Source organism: Carassius gibelio, chromosome B16 (genome assembly GCF_023724105.1).
Source record: "Carassius gibelio isolate Cgi1373 ecotype wild population from Czech Republic chromosome B16, carGib1.2-hapl.c, whole genome shotgun sequence".
NCBI lineage: Eukaryota > Metazoa > Chordata > Actinopteri > Cypriniformes > Cyprinidae > Carassius > Carassius gibelio.
In genome coordinates this window covers 5,053,134-5,077,614 of record NC_068411.1, presented here as the reverse complement: position 1 = coordinate 5,077,614, position 24,481 = coordinate 5,053,134, and the positions used below count along the sequence as shown (strand labels likewise).

The following is a 24,481-nucleotide window of genomic DNA, read 5'->3' as shown; positions in this document are numbered from 1 at the left end:
TATATATATATATATATATATATATATATCAATCTATGTGACTAATGGCTATGGGATTAATCACTTTCCATAATTTACAGATTTTAATTTTATTTTACTACTAATAATAGTTAAAACTAATTATTATTATTATGAAGTTCTCTGTTACACTTATGTAACAATTTGGTTATATGCCAAACTTTTGTTATAAGCCTTTTTGTTATAGGCATAACATTATGCGCTAAAAAGAGCATCACTCGATAGTATTAAATAATTGCCCCCTGAATGTACAGAGGTGCCGAGACGCTAAAACACAGTATAATAAGCCGAACACGAGTAAATAAACGACCTAGGGGCGTGGCGCGCTTCAGTGAAACACGCCCCGCCCCCTCCTCCCCGAGAGAACGTCACTATATTATGACGTCACACGGTATAAACTGTACACCCGCGCGCTCTGAAGATCACTTCAGTTCAGTGAGACTCCGAGCAGAAGCGAAGACGTTCACCTGAGCAGAGACTCGAAGTCTATCAAGACGGACAGTCGACAAAAATTCAGCAAGTTTGACAGCGACACAGTCAACACGCGTTTCTCCTGCGTTAGAGTCAGTGGAGTTCTACTTCAGCAGCTCAGTGTCAGCAGATGTTCAGCTGATGATGAGTGACTCTCCACAGACAGCTGGAGGAAAAAGCTCTTCAGAACAACAGGCTTCTCCCACGGCAGCCGCTATGGAGAACCGCCCAACAGGTTGCTAGATAAAACCAACACACCAGTTCATATTATGCATATATTATTTTACCTGATATGAAGTGTGCACTGCAAGCAGGAGCATTATTTATGATATTCTCCGTCCAGTCTTTAAGCCGTATTGCATTCAACCGTCTTCTTGAGTTCTGTGAAGGAATGTCTGCCGGGATCCGGCAAAAGTGCTGTTCCTTCTATTCTGGCAGACAAAAACCCAACAAGAAGACATTTTAAAGTCAAAACCTCAAACTTTTAGCGCACCTGCTATGAGTTCTGCCTTATGTTTTGCCTCCAGCTAGAGCGGTGACGTCACAGTGACGTAGGCGATTAAGGGGTCTAGAAAATATAAATGAAAACTCTATTCTAAATAAATAGAATTAATAATAGTAAAAAAAAAACTGTGAAAATAAATTCTGACATATAGTAATTTAATCTAATACAGCACACCTGTAAATTAATCTAATACAGCACACCTGTAAGTGTCACACTTCATTAACTTCCATTGTATTCATCCATTGTTCTTCTTTCTATGGTTTATACCTCAGAATTTGGCTTGAATTTTCTAGTAACGTAGTAATTTCTTTTTACCTTTTTATTTCTTTGTTTCTTCTTTTCTTTTAGCAAAACAAACCATAAAGAGGAAGACAAAAGGCATCCATGCATTCTTCCGGCGAATTGGGAAGGCTTTAAAGCTTTGCACCCTACACTGCTACGGGGACGATATATTGGCCCCATTTCCATCTGATGATCCAGCAGATCTCCAGCCAGGTTTATCTGGCCTTGAATGGGCGTTATCAATCGATCCATGTCCATCTGGTTTGGAGCTGACAGTTAACACCAATCCGGCTGATCCTGATGGGTCATTGGTCTCAGAACCATCCAGTCTTGAGGTGATATCTGACAGTGATCAGGCTGATCCAGAGCCATCACCTGTCCCAGGTCCATCCAGCCTCGATTTAAAGTTAACACTGAATCCAGGTCTATCCAAACTGGTTTCTGAGACAATGAATGTCCCAGGACTATCTAGTCTTGATGTAACACCTGTACCAAGTCTATCCAGTATTGAGATGAAACCGGACATGGATCTAACCGAGCCCAAGCCATCATCTGTCCCAGGTCCATCTGGTTTTGAGGCAGCTGTTGGTAAGTCTACTGTCATTTTTTATCTCCTTTTGGGATTTTCATTTTACCTACTTGTTTGCTCTTTTACACTTATGCCCAATTAATAATATGCTCCTAACTTAATGATACCTTGTCAAGATTACATCAAAAAATGTCAGAACCACAAGTTTTTCTTTGCATCATCCCTTGTAGTTTAGTCTGAACTTAATGTATATTCTTTCATTATGAGAAAGTCACAAGATGATTAATCACACAGTACATGTCCATTTTACCAGTTGTCTCATCTAACATCTGTATTCACCCAGTGTTCTTCCTTCTTCGTGATGTTTAGACTCAGTATTTGACTTACGGTTTCTAATTTTTAATTATGTTTCTATTTCATTCTTCTTCTTCTTCTTCTTTTTTTGTTGTAGAACAACAATCAACAAAGAGGAAGAAGAAAGGCATCTGTGCATTCTTCCGCCGAACATGGAGGGTTGTTAAGTGTGCTGCTCTCTTTTGCCAAAGGGGCAACAAAGTGGCTCCAGATCCATTTGCCATTGACCCAGTGGCTCAACAGGATAATTCAGATCTCCAGCCAGATTTATTCAGCCTTGAGAGGCTGACACTTAATGCTGAGCCAACATATCTGGAGCCATCACCTGTCCCAGGCCCATCCAAACTGAATAATGAGCCAATGCCTGCCCCACATCAGTCTGGTTATGAGCCACCTGTTGGTAAGTCTGCTGTCATTATTAATCTACTGTCACTACTTTTATTGTAATTGTATTTTTATTAGTGCTGTCAAATGATTAATCGCATCCAAAATAAAAGTTGTTTATTACATAATATATGGGTGTACACTCTGTATATTTATTATGTATATATAAATCTAAACACGTGCACCTGTCCCAGGACCATCCAGTCAGGAGATAATGCCAGTCTATGGGTCTGACATGGGTCTGGATGTTCCTGAGCTAAAACCCATTCCAGGTTCCAGTCTCGTTCTGACAGCTGCTGTGGATCTGATTGATCCCGAGCCGTCATCTGCCTCTGGTTCATGCAGCTGCAGGCGGACACCTGACTCTGATCTGGACAATTCTAAACAAAAACATGTCCCAGTCCTATCTGGTTTTTGGCCAACTGCAGGTGAGTCTACTGTCATTACTTCTATAATAGCTGTAGTTTTATTTGTTGTATTTTTGTAAAAAAAAAAAAAAAAAAAAAATTGTTCCATTTATTTTTCATATTTGTTCCTACCGAATGTATAAATTATTTTTGCTCCTGACATGTATCTTAATTCCTTGTTTGGTATTCAAAATTAATCCTGTGGTATTCTAGTTGATAGAGTTTGTTTTGAATCACATACTTCCTTGTATATCATTATTTTCCTGGTTCCCTGATTGCCTTTATAGTCTGCTCTTAGCTAATGCATTGAATACCGTTTATAAAAGCCACATTATCTGAATAACTCTTCTTTCTGCCTTTTGGAGTTCATGTAAGAGAATCAAAAGAAAGTAGTGCTCATCTGTTCTTTCTGCATGTTTTCTTTTTTCAGCAAAATTTTCCTCCCGTTATGATGTGGGACGGAAGTTGGGACAGGGAGGTTTTGGTTCTGTGTATAAGGGGACTCACAGATTTAGTGGACGGAAGGTAAACTACTCCTGCTTTATTTAAAAAAAAAAAAAAAGTTACTTTTAGTTTTGTCTTTGTTTCTTTTACTTTCATCATTGTTCCGTACTATTTTTTATTTTTATGTAAAAATGAACATATAGATAATTGCAAACATGTTTAAAACAATTTGTCTCTCTGCAGGTTGCTATCAAATTTCTACCTAAGAATCTCTGGAACAGCTTAATTAATGTGGTAAGTTAATTTAGAAAAACTGTGTTGACTATAGTGTAGTTTATAATGGGAAATAGTGACAAGAAGAAGCATTTTCAATTGTGCTCTCAGACTTCTAGACTCTGCTGTATCTCAATGTCAATATTACACACAGAAGTGAAAGGTCAAGCTAACCTTTTGTCAAAACTTGTTTTTCCAGCCTGGATCTACAGAACCTCTGCTGTCAGAAGTGGTTATAAATGTGATGGTGTGCGCACCTCCGAAAAGCCCCTACATTGTACAAATGATCGAGTGGTTTGATCAGCCACATCAGTTCATCATAGTTATGGAATATCCACATCCATGTCAGACCTTGCTGGAATTTACCATGTGCCATGGATGTTGTCTGGATGAATCTGTGGCACGTGGTTTAATGCGGCAAGCGGTGCTTGCAGCCAAACACTGCATTGAACGGGGCATCTTACACAATGACATCAAGACGGACAACATGCTGGTCAACACAGAGACACTGCAGCTCAAACTAATAGACTTCAGCTGTAGCAAACGTATTAACATGTCTTGCTCTGAAGGTGAGTTGATGTAATGCTATAATATGTCTCATAATGTACATGATTCAAAGCTTATTATCTCAAAGTAGACTAACAGAGCTCTGTGATTTCATTTTCTAAAGACTTCTGTGAGCAATTAATCTCTTGCTTCCTATACAGATCATCAACAGGCGGTTGGATCAACAGTCTGGTCTTTGGCTATGGTACTTTTGGAGATAGTAAACGGAGACCAGCCCATGAGTGTTTTGCAAAAAGCACGTCATCCTTTGATACCAAATTTCTCCAGTGGTGAGACAACAGCACACAACAATAATACAAACATACATTTTTGACACAATATCAGGGTGTTCAACTTCCCAGCTATTAAAAATAAAAGGGGAAACTGATTGATATAAAACATAATGATTGATATTTAAAGTACAGTAAGTGTAACACACAGGAGATTGTCCCTGTTTAAAAATGAATACAGTACAAAATACTATGTTTTTCAGAAGCTTTTCATACATGACAACATGCATGTGCTATGCTCTCATAAAGAGCATACATGACTAACCAGCTTTTTCCACTTTGAAAACTTGTACAGAGTTTCAAGATCTGATAGAGCAGTGTCTGGTCAGGCCTCAAACCAAGACGTTAGAGCAGATCTTAGAACATCAGTGGTTTAAGCTGGACTGAGGGAAGCCAGAGGATCAGGAGGCAGGTTGTGTAACAGCTTGAGGGAAGGCAGATACTAACCAACTCTTCAGTAAAAAAAATAAATAAATAAATAAATAAAAGCAGATCATTCATCTGTAGAGAATAGCTAGCAGACAGCACTTTACTTCAGACCGAACTTTCACCTTTCACCTGTGGCACTGAATATTACACCTACTATGGAGGTGACATTTTGCCAAGACAAATTTGTCAAGATTCTAGTATTTGGTTTTTCTCAAAAATCCTAGATAATTGTGCACTTTGGAGAAAAACTAAATGAAAGAGAATGTAGTGGTCTAGAGACAAATAGGCCTAATACTGAAGATTCGGAATGGGTTCTTAGGGGCCTTTTGCCACAGATGAAATAATCCAGGCATGGCTGAATTCAAATAGTAACTAAGAGTAACTTGACAGAAAATTCCAAGTGAAGACCAGTAAAGATTTTACAGTATATTACTGGCCACCAGATCTACGTTAGTTTAGGTACTGACATTAGATCAGGTACTGAGGGTAGAGTCATTTTATTACAATAGACCACTTACCCAATCGGTACAATATTATCTTAAATATTTTGAATTCACAAACCTCTGAGTCCACACATTATAAAAAAAACAAAAGTCTCTAGACCAACAAGTCTAAACAGTATAATATATATTATATTGCAATTATATATGTATAATAAAATATTATAGTGCTATTTATATTTCTGTAACTATGATTATTTTTCTACAGTGTAATGAGTTCTCTTTGTTAGCATTAGCTTTACTTAAATATTTTCTGAGTTAGACAATAAAATATTTTTGACTTAAATCAGAATATCATCCCCACCTAATTATTAAAGTACAGTAATGAGTATAAATGACAATAAATGAGATACACTGACTTGTATTGTATTGACAACCATATGCAATTTAAAACTGTACATACTGCATTTAAGAATAGTTTGTATTTTTGTTGCATTTTTCTAGGTAGTTTCTTATTTATAAATTAATTTGTATATTAAGCTTATTTCAAGAACAGAACAAAGTATCTTAATAATGCCACACACTTAGAAAAAAGCCATAAACTAGGGCAATCAATTAAAAATGAGAATTTTGAATATTTTTTTAATTTAATCTAAAAATCCACATCTGAATGCAAAAACATTGCCTTCACATTTCACGTGTGCATCAGGCAGACTTATCAATTGGTGCGTTTCTATTACCTTTCAAATTGCGCAAATGAAATGGAAATGTCAATTTTGCAAAAATGCTCATATATCAGAAAGTTTTTACGCTCACATGAGGTGGTTTTCAGGCAATGCGAAAGAGGAATAATTTGCAAAACTGCAATGGAAACAATTTTTTCGCATTTACAGGTCACAGGGTTTATGTTTATGTTTATGTTTACTAGCGTTAGTCGACTAGTCTAAAAGCAAGACACCCCCAAAAGATGGTAAGAAAAAAAAATACTTTGTGTGTGGGGTACATTTGAAACACCTTAAAGTGCATTCACAACTTGTCTGATCTGTGATATTTTCTTCGCACATGCGTATTAGCTCCCTCTTTAATCATGGGAAATTTGAAGTACATGCGCTTCTCCAGACCGAAGATATCGGTGAAAGTTTTTTTCCAAGGTAAGTTTTTCACTTCACCACATCTCTTCCACATTGAATAGCTTGTCATCCTTACATGACTGTTAAAGGTAACTTACATTTTGGTAAACCTTAATCTGTGCCATGCAATGTCATAAAATCTAGAGAAATGTTTGAGGTAGTCAGCGGGGTACATTTGAGACAGGATGTATCAAATGTACCCGCACTAGAATCCTATTGCGGCACATGCAGTTTAGTTGCACAACGTAAGATCAAAAATTAATAGTCACATTCAGACAATGTACAAAGCAAATTAAACCAACATTTGATATTTGTGATATTAAACTGCTTACTTCTTATTGACATATTTTCTAACATGTAGAACATAAGGATATTAGGGCATATCGTAAAGTATGCAAGGTGGTAAATGGGTACAGTTGATACACCAGAGTTCATTTAAGAGAATAACATTTAAATCTGTTTGTTTGGACAGATGGACTGAAAAGCTGTAAAACTGTATATCCTGTAGACTTTTTTGTTTATGTGTGTACTATGCCTGTTGCAGGATGCCCCGCTTCAGAGTTAGGAGTTAAATAGGGGAGTTGCTGCAGATCTTTTAGAGAGGGAATCAAAAAGCGTTGAGGAAGGGAGGTCAATTAGGAGTGCAGCACAGGAGTTAAACATTCCTGTTACTTCCCTGGCCCGATATGTGAAGAAGAGGAGAGACCTCATTGAGTAGGGCTCAAGTTTGGTCTCCTCAGGAGGCTTTAAGTGCTGCAATGTAGTTGCAATGTAGTTTTTACTTCTGAAAGCAGCAGCTTTATTCTTTGGGCTCCCTCCAAAAGAGGTAGGAATACACTTAAGAGTAAAAGTTATCAGTGTAAAAAACTCAGTATGCATTTAATAGCATTTCACCCCCCCCCCCCCCCCCCCCTTTAAAACAGAATATCATTATATCATTGCCACCTAATTATTAAAGTACAGTAATGAGTATAAATGACAATAAATGAGATCTACCCACTTAGCCTATTTTGTATTGACAACCATATGCAATTTAAAACTGTACATACTGTATTTTCAGGATTAGTTTGTATTTGTGTTGCCTTTTTCTAGGTAGGTTCTTATTTATAAATTAATTTGTATATTAAGCTTATTTCAAGAACAAAACAAAGTTATCTTAATAATAACACACACTTAGAAAAAGCAATAAACTAGGGCAATCAAATAAAAATTAGAATTTAGTCTAAAAATCCACATTTGAATGCAAAAACATTGCCTTCAAATTTCACATGTGCATCAGGCACACTTATCAGTAGGCATGTTTCCATTAGCCTTCAAAGTGCACAAATGAAATGGAAATGTGTCCATTTTGCAAAAATGCTCATATATCAGAAAGTTTTTACGCTCACATGAGGTGGTTTTCAGGCAATGCGAAAAAGGAATAATTTGCAAAACTGAAATGGAAACAATTTTTTCGCATTTACAGGTCACGTGTATATAAAAAGTCATATGATCATTCTTCAAGAAACTATGTGCGCGACGACTAATTTGACTATGGTTTAAACTGAAGTTTTGTATCCAGCTAGCACGAAACCCCCAAAAGATGGTAAGAAAAAAAAAAACTTTATGTGTGGGGTACATTTGAAACACCTTTGAAACATTTGAAACACCTTAAAGTGCGTTCACAACTTGTCTGATCTGTGATATTTTCTTCGCACATGCGTATTAGCTCTCTCTTTAATAATGGGAAATTTGAAGTACATGCGCTTCTCCAGACCGAAGATATCGGTGAAAGTTTATTTCAAAGGTAAGTTTTTCACTTCACCACATCCCTTCCACATTGAATAGCTTGTCATCCTTACATGACTATTAAAGGTAACTTACATTCTGGTAAGCCTTAATCTGTGCCATGCAGGGTTCATCATAAAATCTAGAGAAATGTTTAAAGTGGTCGGCGGGGTACAGTTGAGACAGGATGTATCAAATGTACCCGCTCTAGAATACAGTTTTAATCTTACAAATGATGCAAAATTCTTTGATAAGCTGGGCAGAGTCCTGTTGAGGCATGGGTTCACAGCAAAAGACATCTGGAACAGGCCAAACAACAGTCCAGAATCCTGGACGCATTGTTGCAGCTAAAGGAGAGAGAAGAGTTGGGAGTGTAACATCTGCAGAGGGGGGGTCCTTGTAAAGGGGCAGTCACACTAGACTTTGAACGTGCAAAATTATTTCGGACGCCGCTGCGAATATGGGCGGGAGCAAGATGTAACCGTTTCCCCTCAGTTATCACACTTGTACTGTGTCTTTTGTGATGGCGTCGAAAGCGTCTTATTATATTGTACTCTCTGTCTCTCTCTCTATATATAAATATATACACACTAAGCAATAAAAAAATAACACGTGTCCTCATTAAAATGTACCATCTGTTCTTGTTTCCTTTGAGACTGCGAACCATCCAGTTTCTTTTTTTATTTATTTTTATAATCTTTTAAAGATGTATTATATAAAACAGGATGCTGCGCTACAGCTAAAATTAACGCGTCCTTCATTTTGGAACTTCTGTACAGAGAGGTCACGCAGTGACGTATCGATCTTCTACTTGTTCCACGTCTTCACGTGATGCGAATACGCAAGTCAGAATTCATCAAACTTGTATTTTGGAACACAACGAAATGAGAAATTTTTAGCATGACCTTGAATTTCTGGTCTGAGACCCTCTTGCATTCACATGCGTATGAACAAAAGTCAATGGAACGAAAAGTGTAGTGTGACCACCCCTTTACCATGGCCTTGGCAGGAAATTCCCATTTAGCGTCAGTCTCATATTAGAACTATGGCGACTGACTGGGATGAGGAAGAGGTGGCAAGAGCCAACATGTATGATGGCCCGCAGCCGTATAATTTTGAACCTGCCAGACGTGATGGGGCAAATGAGGATTTGCCAAGAACTGATGGCCGTCAAAGGCAATTAAATGTATGGTCCGAGGAGAATGAGTGGAGAGTTGGTTAAGTGTCCTGGTGAGTTGCTATCATATTTCAACGTTGACAGTTGGTCATGTGCTGGAAGTTTTTCAAATGTTCATCTTTAAACGTTGAATCAACGTTGTTTCAACATTGAAACCACAACTGACCTTATTTCAACCATATTTCAGCGTTGAAGGTCGGTCATGTGCCTCCCTAGATTTCATCTTTCCCAAAAAAAAAAGTATCTTTTTTTAGATCACTCACACAGGAAAGTCACGTTTAGAAAGCTATACAATATTAATGTTAAATTTAAAAAAAAAAAAAATGTGCGAGACTTTGTTTTTTCCATCCCACTGCATCTCATGTTTTTAAATTAAAAAAAAGTATTTTAACAATATTTTGCCTGATGCCCTCTTGTGGCATCAGGAGGGAAGCCAAAAGCTTTTCCCCATAACTGAAATTACATCTTTTCAATTCGAATATAATTTGAATATTGATCATATTTACGTGCAAAATTCAAATTTAGCTTTTAGACATTTTGACAGCCAAACAGTAAACTGTACCTTTAAAGGGGCGATGGCTATCACTGTTGTGGAACTTTTAGGCAAAATAATAAAATGATCCCCTATAACTTTGTGAACTTAGTGTCTTTATTTGGAATAATTTCCTAATTGTTTAACATTAAACCTCTGTTGTGCAGCACTTTGTTTGCCAAAAAAATAAAAACAATTACATTTTAAAAGGTAAAATTGTTAAGGTTTTATGCCGTTATTTGATTAGATTATACATTTGTTATAAATCTTAAATAAAAACCTTAAATAAATAATTAATAAAAATCTTAAATAAAAAAATAAAAAAGAACTGGCAGCGTGGTTGCTAGCAAGTTACTGTTAAATTAACTGCTTCTTAAAGTCGCCTTTCCACTGCAAACGACATTTGGACACGATTGTTGCATTTCTCCCTCTAGCGGCAGTCACGCAGAACTTTCAAACTGGTCGTGCAGCCACTGTTACCTCGGCATATTCACCATGGTAAAATTAATTATTTTAATGAATATAATTAATGTATGAATGCATCATCACAAATCAGATGACCCCCAAAATAAAAACAGTAGGTTTTATGGGGCTAATCAACGTAAATAATGGTTTAATAATTGTCAAATAATTATTTCTGCCATAATTATTCTAAAGCGTCATTTCACAGAAATAGTGTTTAAACAATAATGTTAAAGTGAACTACATATAGGTAATTTTGACCTCACGCTGATAGTTTGGGTTAGAATACACCACATCCGGTCGCATATGGTCTAGCCGCAGAAGTTCAAATATTTGAACGCATTCGAAGCTCAAATCGGATCCGAAATTTCCTCGTACGCATATGATCGGAACTCCACTCAGCTCCCGCACTACTTTCCATTGGAAATTAAATGAATGACTTCTGGTCTGTCGCTTGTTGTTTGTCAGAGACAGTGGAAAGGTGGCTTAAGGCGGGCGGACACGTTGCGATTGTTACTGTCGTACGAGCTCGCAGACAATTTTTTTTCTCTCAGGAGAAAATCACCGATGCTTGCATGGTCGCGACCCGTACCTTGTGTGAAGAATTACTGGACGATCCGAGAATGTTACTAGCACCTTCCGCCCTCCCGATAATGTTCAAACTTGTCAAAAAAAATTTGGACGTTGTTGGTTTAAATTCATGGCATATGTGTGGTTGTACAAGACAATTTGAACGAGAGACGATCCATCTAAAGTTGACCAATCAGAAGATGACAAAAACCAAACAAGAAGAGGGTGACAATGGCAGCGCCATGATGAATTTAGACCTTAGAGAAGGAAAACAAGCTTGTGGCACTGTGTCGGGAGGAATGTGTACTAGGCTATATGATATCGCCTGCAGTGATTATCATTATAGAATTCGAAAGGATGGTGTTTTATTGCGTATTGCACTAGAACTTGATCTCTTGTTGTGAGTTTATAGTTAATTGGCTACAGCTTATAGCAAGCTATGATGTTTCATTTTTTACATGCATGTATATAAATTATACACACAGCGGTTACCACACATACAAAATACATTTTGTCTTTGAAAGAAGCTGATCCATTTTGTTGAAGTTTATATTCAGCTTACACCGGTTGTAACAAATTATATTTAAAAAAAAATTAAACTTTAGGATTAGATCATTATTTTCTATCAAGCTAACTGCTGACTGACCTCAAGTCTAGTGAAAACTTACAGATTTGATGTTTGCAGAAAGGCTATTTACTAGGGGTGTAACAGACCCGCCAACATGTACGCATTTTTCGTACTCTGCACGGATTTTGACCCATAAGTACGCTTGTACGATTCGCTGCTCTCTAGGTACGCATTTTGTTGCGTCTCGCATTTCGCCGATTTCAGTTTCTATGCAATCTATGACGCTGATTCTGCTGCTGATCCACAGCGTGTAAGTGGAGTGAAAAGTTTTCGGCCAATCAGAGCGGTGCATGTTAACCCACCGCCCACCTGCCCCTCCTATCCACAAGCTTAGTTGGCAGTTAGAAAAGTGGTGGAATGGCTTGAAATCTAGAAGATTTTAGACAGGCCAGGTGCTGATTAACGTAAGATAAAGGTAACAGTTAGGCTATGTTTAGCCTAATTGAATTTATGGACATTAAAAATGACCTTGACATGACATCATAACAAGCAGTCCAGCTGTGACGAGCTCAGTTCAGTTCACGCGTTCATGTAGGCTAACATGTAAGGGTGGCCCTGCCAATAACTAAAAGCTGTCACAAAGAACCGGCAAAAGTAAGGATTATGCATATTTTATATTTTATGAATATAATTATTAATAAACAAGTGTTTTCTGTATCAATGTCGTGTCGACTGCAAAGATAAAGATTGACATGTCTACTTTTAAACTAAACAAGTGCCGCCGAAAACAAATATTCTGTGATAAAGTAATCCATATGAAAACAACGCGATGTCTTGTCCGTTTTTCACATCTCCCTTCATTATCTTCTAATTCGACCACGCCCCTGCGCTGAACGCTCTATTCAGATTCTAATGTTAAATAAAGTTTTTATTTTTATTTTACTGTTTGCTTCGCGATGAGAGGAATAAGATATAAGTCACCCCAAAATGTGATGTGGTTCAGTATTTGAGATTTGGATTTCCTCAGAAAAAAAGAATGAAGCCCTTTATTCAGCAGAGATAATAAACATGAGTAAGTCTCTTATTATTTATTTATATAGGCTACTTGTACTAGTTTAACGTATAAACATTTTACTAGTTAGACTTTTTCCAAACTTTAATTCCTGACTAAATGTATAATCAAGTGAAACATTATGAAGTTTCAATAACAATATGCAATACTATACCATTCAAAAGCTTGATGTAAATAATATAAATGTAACAAATAAATGTAACTGTAACAAATGCAAAAAACAATGCCGTTCTTTCAATTAATTCCCCCGAGAAAAATGTTATGGAGTAACTAATAAATCTTAATTGGTGAAAGGAAATTATGTGTATAATATGTATTATAGTGTTAGGTATCTCATAGGTTTCTCACAGATGTGTGTGCAACGGTGGAGCATACATTGGCGGTGGGCTGTAAGGTTCGCGTGTGTGTGTGTGTGTGTGTGTGGGGGGGGGGGGGGTGTAGTACTCATAAAATTTCTTCAAGGTTGGCAGGTATGGGTGTAACGATTCACTCGTTTTTTCGATGCATCAATTAAAAACCATGTCGATTCATATGCATCAATCTTGAAACATGATTTTTGAATCGTGAATCGCCGATCTTGGACAGTAATCGATTCAAAATGCCAAGAATCGAATGAATCGCGATTTCTATAGCGATTCAATGCTTTCAAAATGTATACACATTAAATTACTACACGCACGAATTAATGGAGACCTTGAAGAGTGTTCATGAATGGTGCCTCTTATCTGTCCTTCACGCGCTCCACTGTTTACCGCCTGAGACTGTCACAGGATTGTGCTCGCGCTCCGTTTGTCTTTGACGCAGCTGACGTGTGATATAGGACTCGTTGCCAGTAATACTAACGTGAAGTAGTTTTACTTTTTGTAGTTTGTCAATGGCTCTCTGCATCTTATTTTCTACCTTATTCTGTGCAGAAAATTTAAATAATTGCTAATTAAATGTAGCCTAGTATATAAAACAATCATAAAATTGCCATTAGGAAAAAAATATAGATTACAAATGATTGATTATTGTCCAGCAGTGTATTTGATTTATTACAGCTTATTAAAAGTAATTAAAAAAGAAGATAATTCCTTGTAAAAAAAAAAAAAATAATAATAATAATAATGATAATAATAATAATTATTATTATTATATAGACTACATACATAAAATGATTGTATTTGACATTTGTGACTTCTGAAATTATGGCTATGCCCCTGGTGTGACAAAATGTTAGCTTATACATAATACTCTTTAAGCTCTTTTTTAAAAACTTGGCTTACATACATTTTGTCGCATTAAACTAGCATTTAACAATGGACAAAAGTTTTTTTTTTTTGGTTCTCTAACCATAAATGCTACTGTAATTTGCCCCCTGACTAAGCATTTAAAGAATTTAGTAGAAGGATTTAAATAATCCCGTGAATGCACTTAATGCAGAATCGAATCGTTATAATCGAATCGAATCGAATTTAATTGTGAATCGAATCGAATTTAATCGTTCTAAATTTGCAAAAATCATTCTTGAATCGAATCGAAAACCTATGAATCTTAATCGAATCGAATCGCTGCCTTGCCAAAGATTCACAGCCCTACTATTTACATCTACCCTCATACACAAACCCTCTCCAAAGTCGTCTCTCTCTGCGAATATCAAGTTTTTTTTTTAATGGTTTTTTAACCCCTTACTAGTAACCCCCCTTTTTTGGCATGGAGACCGAAATTACATACCCAAAATAAAAAGGTTTCTGCTCATGATTCTTTCTGACTAGATACATAATCAACCTTTGTTCACAAAGCTGACACTTTAAAGTTTACTGTTCAGGAATCAGAATCACTCAGACTGTTATGATAATAGAGATATATAAGCTCAAACATAAAAACAAAAATAAAAATATTAAAAACATATGTTTTAAATGTATTTAAAAAAATGTTGATGTAGGAAATGAGTTTGAAAACACAGTGTAGCTAAGGCCACAAGTCTTCCAAGACTTCATAAAAAATTTCATAATCGAATCTGTAAAACTGTGAATTTTATGAAATATTTTCTAAGGCCATGTCATGTGTGTTTTTAGAGAAGGCTAATCAGATTGATTTATGGCCCTTGTCATCTCTGTAAGATCTCACATGTAAACACTGCTGTGCTCTTTGTGTATGTTTCACTGTTGAAAACTGCCCGAATCATGATTGTATTGTTCTCACCAAACGGTTCTTTCACACCTCCGCCAAGTATGACACATTATCCGCATTATTCTTTTATCATTATTCTTTTGTTTTTATTCCACCTTTATTAGCCTTGATTGTGGTTTTTCAGGCTTTACAAAGCAACAAAGCAGCGATCTCACTTCAGTCTCTCTTTGCATTTAGCCCTTATTTATCAAAAGTCTTACTATAAAAATACAACAAAACATTTTCTTACGACCTTACGTGAATTATTGAGACAAAAATGCATTATGAAGAAGAAAAGCACCTGCTATTAGTAGCATTGGTGCTAACGTTAGCATCAAGCTACATCTGACAATTTATGAAATTATTAGTACACTTTTACTCAAAACTCACTTTAAACCCCGATCGAGTGTTTATAATAACTTCCTTTAGCGATCAGGGGTGGAATTTGGTCGTTTACTGTTGTAAAAATATGTTTTTTGTAGCCTTTTTCATCGCTGCACAAGTTAGCATTTCCGATGTACATTTTCGATTTTTTTTATAAAAAAAAAAGATCTCAAGAAATTCTCACACCAAGCTTTACTATCGTAATCGCGGGTTTATTATTCGGATATTTTGTGTGTACAGAGGTGTTTCAGTGTTGTTTTGGCCAGATAACTACCAGGAAGTGTGCAGGAAGCATGTGACACGATGGGGCGGTGTCCAGATATGAAACTCTAAGATTGACATTTGAAAGACCCAATCAGAGTCTGAGTCACACACCGCACGAGCTGTGACCACTGCACGCACACACAGATCGCTGGGAGAGGCTGTTTATCATCTGATCGCGTAAATCTGTGGAAAATGAATAGAAATGACGATTCTGTCTGAAGAAATATGAAGTAAACATCAGTAAATATATCCATATATCTCCGCAGATATGCATCTTTGGTCTGTAAATCCTTATTGACGCTGTTCAGTGAGTCTATGTGAACACAAATAAACCGCTCTTGACGTGACTGAATATGAGTTAGTTGTGAATTTCTATTCAAAATGTGGCATAATACGGATTTATTATTTTGCACTCCTGACATAAATCACTAAATATCTGTCACTGCAACAATGTTTTATCAAAATATTGGTCAAATATCGAAGCTTGAGTCTTTAAACTTTCCATTGATGCACAGTTTGTCCAGATGAAGTAAGACAGTGATGTTTAATGTGCTGTGAAAGTGAAACAATAATAAACTGGGGCCGTCAGCGATGTTTGAACGCAAAGGGGTTAATTGCCTTTTTAATCATGGTGTTTTTTATTCAAGTGTTGTCTTAAGTCATAGTGCGTTATCAGTGTTAGTTTATGACCCGCAAACCTTGCTGGATATTGGACTTCTGGCAGATGGACATCAGTTATTGTGTGAAGCTTGCGGGATTCCTCCGCCACTGCTGTCTGTGCCACCTTACCTCCGCCGGGGGCAATGTTTGCCGCTGGGAAGGAAACAACGCAAGCGCAGAGAGAAAAGAGGTGGTCTCGCGGTTAAACTTAAAATTGCCCTTGGAAGTTATCGAAGGAGATATGATCACAGAGATCTTGTTGTCAATGGAATAGACCATTCTTGCTCTGTGAGATGGTGCTCCCTCTAACCATTATATAACTGGAATGTCCCGATTTTCTCTAACCTTACTTATTCTGGATCGCTACAACTGTTACGCTCTCCACATCTACGACATGGCAGGGTGAGATGGTGTAATCTTAAACCGCTAAAATTATGTCGGACAACACAATCGGATGAGGATGTAATAAAACTCCAGTTTGGTTTGATCAACGCGAGGTCAGTGATGAACAAGACATTTATATTAAATGGCATTTCCATTACGCACGACTTGGATTTAATTTTTATTACTGAGACATGGATTGCAATTGGGGACATGAGTCCTTTTTCTGAACTCATACCATGAGACTGTAAGTTTTTTAATAACTCTCGTTCATCTGGTCGAGGGGGAGGACTGGTTTCTATATTTAAAGAGAAGTTTAATTGCAGATTAATATCAACGGAAGAATACCAAACATTTGAACAACAACTGTTGATACTAGACATTGGTAGTCCTGTTGCTGTTGTTGTTATTTACAGGCCTCCCAAAGCAGAGAAAGATTTTATTAACGATTTGGGGGATTTTCTAGGAGGTTCTCAAATTTGGATAAATTATTAATTTTAGGCGATTTTAATATACATGTCTGCTGTCCAGAAAATGTGATGTCGAAAGACTTTTTAAACTTGATTGATTCTTTTGATCTAAACCAATTAGTAAATGGCCCAACTCATATTTATGGCCATACATTAGATCTGGTATTGACATATGGCCTCTTTATTGAAGATTTAGAATTATATGACCATATTATATCGGATCACAAACCCATCTTGTTTAATATCTCTGTCTCATGCTGTCCTGTTAATCCTGTGAAGTCTTTGCAAAGCTTTTGCAGTTTTTCAGAAACAACTGGTACAGAATTTAGTACAAATTTTAATGAGGTGTGTAAGATATCTGAATCTGCTCTACATGACATGGGTGTGGAAGAGCACTTGTATTGTTTGTATTCAACCTGTAAAGATGTGTTGGGTGCAGTAGCTCCTCAAAATACTAAACAGCGTAAAGTTAGGTCTGATCCGTGGTTAAATAATGAGATAAGAGGTCTTATACGAATGTGTAGGCAGGCCGAGAGAAAATGGAAGAAATATAAGTTACAAGTTTATGACATTTTTAAGGAAGCACAGAAAAAATTTCAGAGCACTATAAAATCTGCCAAATCAAGGTATTTCGTGGAGAAAATAGAAAAGAACGCTAACAATCCTAGAACGTTATTTAATATAATAAATACAGTTATAAATCCTCCTTCATTAATCCTAGATCCGTCTCCATTGATGTGCGATTTTTCTAGATTCATTTACAATTAAGATTGAGAATCTTAGAAGAATTATCCCACAAATGAGTGGTGACTCTTTGGGCCATGTAACACAAAATACAGTTTTAACCCTCTGGAGTCCATTAACGCATATATGCGTTTTGAGTCATTTTCTCCGGATAACCCCGAAAAGAACTTAAATTACACTCTCAGTTTTAATCGTACAGATCAGTTTGAACTTAAATTATTTCAGCAGCTGCTGGAAACGGTAAGCAGACTGAAACCTACTGGGTCAGCTATAGATATGGTTCCTCCTTGGTTTTTAAAAGAAAACATTGAGGTTATTGGACTTAGTATTCTACAGATTGTGAATAAAAGCTTGAACACAGGTACTTTTCCAAGCATGCTGAAGCAGGCCCTGGTGCAATCTATATTAAAAAAACCTGACTTAGATTTAACTGACTTGACCAATTTTAGACCGGTCTCTCATCTGTCATTCATGTCAAAAATTTTAGAAAAAGTAGTGTTTAATCAATTACATGTATACTTAGAACAGAGTAATATTTGGGAAGTTTACCAGTCTGATTTTAAGAAGCATCATTCCACGCTTTCACGGCTAGAGGAATATGTAGGGATTCAGGGGAAGGCCCTAAATTGGTTTAAGTCTTACCTGACTGCCAGAACCATGGCAGTGAGACGGCCTGTACACATCGAGATCGACATCACTTAAATGTGGTGTGCCACAAGGCTCTATCCTAGCCCCTATGGTTTTTTCTCTTTACACGCTCCCATTAGGAGACATTTTTAAGAAGTACGACATCACATCACAGAGGTTGTAGTGTTTGGCCCTAGAGGAACCAAAGGCGCAGCAGAGTTCAATTTCGGATCACTGTCAGTATATGTGAAAGAACGTGTTAAAAACTTGGGTGTTTATATTGATAGCGCACTGAAATTGAATGCACAGGTAAATTATGTGGTCATGTCAAGTTTTTTTCACTTGAGAAATTTGGCTAAAATGAAATCATCTTTGACACATAATAGCCTTGAAATTGCAATCTATGCTCTTATATCCTCAAGACTTCACTATTGCAATTCTTTATATAAGGGTATTAGTCAAGCATCTATTCAACGGCTACAAAAGGTACAAAATGCTGCAGCGAGATTATTAACTAACACTAAAAAACGTGAACACATCACTCCATCCTTGGTCCATTTACATTGGTTCCCAGTACAATATAGAATTGATTTTAAACTCCTTTTATTAGTGTATAAATCTCTTCACGGCCTTGTACCGACTTATTTATCAGATTTGTTAATAGGGTGCAAGACAGGTAGAACCTTGAGATCATCAACTCAAAACCTGTTAAAAGTTCAGAGGACCAAGCTAAGCCAGAAAGGGGATCGTGCCTTTGGGGTAGTTGCTCCAAAACTATAGCTTACCACCACATGTTAGGGACGCTGATTCTGTACATGTTTTTAAACTACAACTTAAGACACACTTGTTTGAAATGGCTTATTCATTTATTTGATGATAATGCGTATTACTTTTTATATATTTTAATCAGTTTGTCCTAATATTGTTGTATTGTTTTATTGAGATGGTGTAAAGCACATTGGTCAACATGTGTTGTTTGAATGGTGCTATATAAATAAAAGTGACATTGACACTGACATTGACGTCAGGCAACGTCTTTTTTCGACGTCTTCCGCACGTCTAATGTTGATATCCGTGGGACCTCCGTGTAAGTGCTATTTATAGTCCAAATGTGTCATTTTTATAACTTCTATTACTGTGGTTCTATAGCATGGGAATACATACAACACTACAGTTATACAAATAAATCACAATTCAATATCACCATTTCATCTTCATCGTCATTTCTAAAATCATTGACCATTCGTGGCTGTAACATTAACCACAGCAGGTTTGTGCAGTTTAACACAATAACACTAAACTACCTAAAACTATACGTACACATGGATATAGAATTCACTAGGCTGACCGAGAGGAAACGTTCACCAGCGATGCAGGCTGAAAAGCTGTGCTGTCATTTTGCAGTGGTTGAACACTCGCTCGAAATGCCTGTCGTGATCATAGACAGTAAAAGAAATGGACACAGCGACCCCATTGGATTCAACAGAGAAAAATTAAGAAGCACGCACTTCCTGGGGGACTCAAACTGAGCTTGATGACGTAGATGTCACGTGAGCAACCTCTACGTCTTCTAATCTCTGTGCCAAGAGAAATCTGAATCACCCACCGAATCTTCCAGAGAAGGCGAGTGTGAACAGGAGCGAACTTTTAAGTATTCTGATTAATTATCTCCCTTGACTTTATGCCTCCATGTCCCCCCGATAGCCTCATAGACAGTAAAAGGTTTTCTGCGAGCTTCTCCTCCTGTCCATACAGTAATTTTATCTACTGTGCGACGGAGAGTCGCAGGTTATGATGCAATCGTTAGCCTATTTTTTTACAAAAACTGCTTCTACGGGACCATAATGTAAGATAGAAGGTAATGGAGCCTTTTATACATTTTTGTGTTTCTTTAGAAATAATTAATGGATAAATGGGTTCTTTAAATGCCTCAGATGTAAAGTTATTCGCTGTCAAAGTGACGCAAAAATGAATGAGAGTCAATGGAATGCTAACAGAAGGTGAGGGTCCGCTAGCCAATGGCGGCGCCCAGGGGTGCTTTAAAAAAAATATGAAACCCTGCCCCCCGGTGGTGATGCCTCAGCCAATCAGAGTGGCGTTTACTGGATGGGTTATGATGATGTGCTGCCTCGACCAATCAGAGTGATGTTGACTGGTTTTTGTCTGGTTGAAATCAAAAGCCCTTGATAGAGAGTTGTCCTCGCCTGTCTTTTAGATGCTGTTGGTTCTTTTTAAATTAAAAATAAGGAGGATAGGCCTAATATATGCTAACATGAAATTATTTTCTGAACTATAATTTTCCACAAATTTCATTTCCAAATAAATAAACAGATACATGCAAAAATACATGTGTGCATAGAGTAACTTGATTACTTGGCTACTTTAAATAAACCAAATAAAGAAAAACAGGAAAAAAAAGCATGGCCTGAATAAACAAATAGGCATTCACATATTAAATCGTGTATGTTTATAGATAATCTGTATGTCAAGAATTCAGATGCAAAAGCCATCTGAAAGTGCCATCAGCTAAGTGCCATCTGAAATTCTTCTAGAATTATCAATTTTATAAAGCCTGTATAGTTAAGTACTTTCACTTAAATGACAATTAATTGCCATTTAAGTGAAATTATTTAACTTAAATCAACAAGCTTGATAAAAATGACCATTCTAGAAGAAAATTTCAGATTTCAGCTTTTGCATCTGAACTCTTCATGTATTAATCATGTTGATAGGCCCTATAAAACAAATATTTACATGTTAATCATGTAAATGTTCTGCACCTGTCACAGATATAAAAAAAATTACCCAGTTCAAAGGTCAAATGTTGAATGTCAAGATGACGTCCAAGTTGGGTCATGGTTGGACGTCTAAATAGTGGACCTAGTTCGGACGTCAAATAGATGTTCAGAAATGGTCATGGACCGACGGACCTAATATAGACATGATCTGTATATCTATCCGACGTCCAGTGTTTAGTGGGCCAGTTTCATTTCTATATCCACTGTACTGTTCATTAATATCTCATTACAAATTGATAACATTACCTTGACAAAACGTTTACTTTCATTTTAATTGTCTAGATAATAATACAATAAATAACATGACTTTAATCTATAAACATCTCAGTATTATGAAAACATTTTAAATTTCACTTAAAGAACTCACTTGATCAAGCTAGCATGAAGAAAATGTATTTACAAAACCATGCAATTTAAGCAAAAAACAGCAGTTATAGAATAAGTGTAGATAAAATATTTAACATTTTGCAAAATTACCCATGCATTTATTTGAATGAATGAGGCATTTGTATGTACACTTAGACCGTAACATTTAATAAATAAAGGTTAAATCATTAAAAATCTAAAAGTGTGACGATCGTGTTCCAGTGAGACACAGGAGAGGGAGAGATCCAAATGCAGGTATGATTTTAATGGGATAATCCAAATCGAAGTCAAACAAGCCAGGGTCAAAACCAGAGAACAATCCAAATTAAAACAAACAGGAAAGGGACAGGAAGGGAACAGGAGGACGAGAAGACTGGGATCACGAAGGGTAAGGACTCCATACAGACAACAGGAAAAGACTGGTAAATATAGGAAGGCTAATGACAATTAAGTGAAGGAACCTGGTGCAATTAGCAGGAGTGCAATTACTGTGATGAAAGGACAAAACTAGTGGAATTCTAGTGCCTAAGGTGAAGTGCCTAAGGGGAAGTGAGCCCACTAGTGGACACCCAGGGAAACAGAGACTAGACAGCGTGACAAAAAGGTGTTTTGAAAAACACACTGGTAAATGTTTGTAATTAAATATTTTGTACTTGGTAAAATAATTTAAATTATTACCTAACTGTTGCTATGAATAATTTGTAAAGGTACTTGGTTGTCGCTCATTGTGGGTCATTGTACAGCATGTCTTTCCACATCTTAGTCTAGTGAGTTATCTTTTTGGGAGCTTTCATTTCTGCACCTGTAAAGAGCAAAATAATGCACAAGTATCTGTTGCTAAAGGTCTAACTGAATGAACCAAACTGAATAAAATTATATTGCATTAAACCACGTTGTTTGAAAGACTGTTTATTATTGTTATTTACCCATTTAATTCAAGCATATTAAGTGGCTGTGTCCAGTGCTGAAATTTAAATCTGTGAATGAAATGTAAAGAGTGTATCATCCTAATTAAAGAGATAGTTTACCCAAAAATTTAAATCAATTGCTCGCTTTATGTTGACTACAAGTAACAAACCCGTTGGTTTTAATTACCAGCATTCTTCAAAGTATCTTCTTTTGAGTTCTGCTGAAAAAACAAAAGTCAGGGGTTTACAACAATGAGGGGAAATTGATGTAATAATGTCACTGATGACAGAATTCTGGGTTAACAGAAATTTACTTTTAAGTAAATTTGTAGAAACGGTTTTAAAAAAAATAAAAATAACTTTTAGTGAATCATTGGCCTTCTGGAAAGTGTGGGCTGGTGCCAAATCCTGCTGGAAAATGAAATCAGCATCTTCAAAAAGCTGGTCAGCAGAAGGAAGCATGAAATTCTCCAAAATTTCGTGGTAAATGTGTGCAGTGACTTTGGTTTTCAAAAAACACAATGGACCAACACCAGCAGATGACACTGTACCCCAAATCATCACAGACTGTGGAAACTTGACACTGGACTTCAAGCAACTTGGGCTATGAGCTTCTCCACCCTTCCTCCAGACTCTAGGACCTTGGTTTCCAAATGAAATACAAAACTCATCTGAAAAGAGGACTTTGGACCAAAACTGTAAAATAGAGACAAATGAGAATCACGGAAAGGTAAATATGACAGATCAGATGGCACATTATTTTGAGAAGTTAATTATTGATGAAAAATTTTCAATTTTAGTATTAAAAACTGTAATAAAATTATTGCATAGATCACTAGAATACAGATGAGAAGAAAGGGTATCAAGAGGCCGTGGAATATTATTTACTGTATTAAACAAGGACCTTGAATTCCCCTCTAATCTATTCCAATTATATTAGAGTAGTGAAATATCAAGATGGCGCTGTCGAGTCCAGTCGCCGTCCAGGTCGCTCCGCTTAGATTATGGTTTTATTTACTTTTTTACCTACTTTTGCTTTCTCTTTTTACACACATTACCTCTGCACTGATCATATACGAAAAGGAAACACTTTTGGACATTGGACACCGCTTCACTGACCAGATTCAGGACACTTTATCCTCCAACCCATCATGGCCATCTGAGATTCTCCGGAACGCCGAGATGAACAATGGCCACCTGAATAACCACCCGAGGCGACGAATCAAGAAACACCGCAGAAAACATGATAGGATTCGCAACAGACTAAGGAAAAGAGCCCACAGCCCTCCTTTACCGAGCATTCTGCTCACCAATGTCCAGTCTCTGGAGAATAAAATGGACAATCTTAGAGCCAGGATAAGTTTCCAACGGGACATTAGGGACTGTAACATCCTTTGTTTGTCTGAAACGTGGCTCACGCCCTTGGTCCCGGACGCTGCTGTAACGCCGTCTGAAAACTTCTCTGTTTTACAGATGGACAGGAGAGCCAAGGCCGGCAAATCCAAAGGCGGAGGAATGTGTTTCATGATTGACAAGAAATGGTGTGACCCCAGGAATATCTGTCGCGCTCCTGCTCGCCAGATCTGGAACATTTATCCATTATTTGCCGCCCATTCTATCTGGCTCGGGAGTTTTCATCGATCATCATAACTGCTGTTTTACATCCCTCCACAAGCAGACACTGGCTTGGCTTTGTCTCAGCTTCACGATGCGCTCAGCGGCCACATCAACAAACATCCTGACGCTGCTATTATTATCGTTGGGGACTTTAACAAAGCCAAACTCAGGCAAGTTATGCCTAATTTTTATCAACATGTATCCTTTATTATAATATGTATTTCTCTTGGGAAAACATGAGCGAGTACAAAGCATCGTGCTATGCTCTCCGGCGCGCAGTAAGAGCCGCCAAACACAGATACAGAGAACGCATAGTCATATTTCCAGCTAAATGACTCCCAACGCATGTGGCAAGGACTAAGGACCATCTGTGACTTTGGAAATAAATCCTCTGCAGAGGTGAGAGCAGATCCATCGCTGGCTGACGAGCTTAACACTTTCTACGGGCGCTTTGAAAGCAA

The 24,481-nt window shown here is 37.1% G+C and overlaps 1 protein-coding gene across 1 annotated transcript in view; it reads left to right on the top strand.

Moving 5' to 3' along the window:
• Nucleotides 1–249: 249 nt before the first annotated feature.
• The window catches only part of LOC127974857 (uncharacterized), a 63,494-nt gene continuing 39,262 nt past the window's right edge, over nucleotides 250–24,481 (top strand). The window contains exon 1 of the mRNA XM_052578424.1: nucleotides 250–724. Coding sequence (XP_052434384.1) covers nucleotides 631–724 — 94 coding nt within the window. The 5' untranslated portion in view covers nucleotides 250–630. The remainder of the gene's footprint in view (nucleotides 725–24,481) is intronic.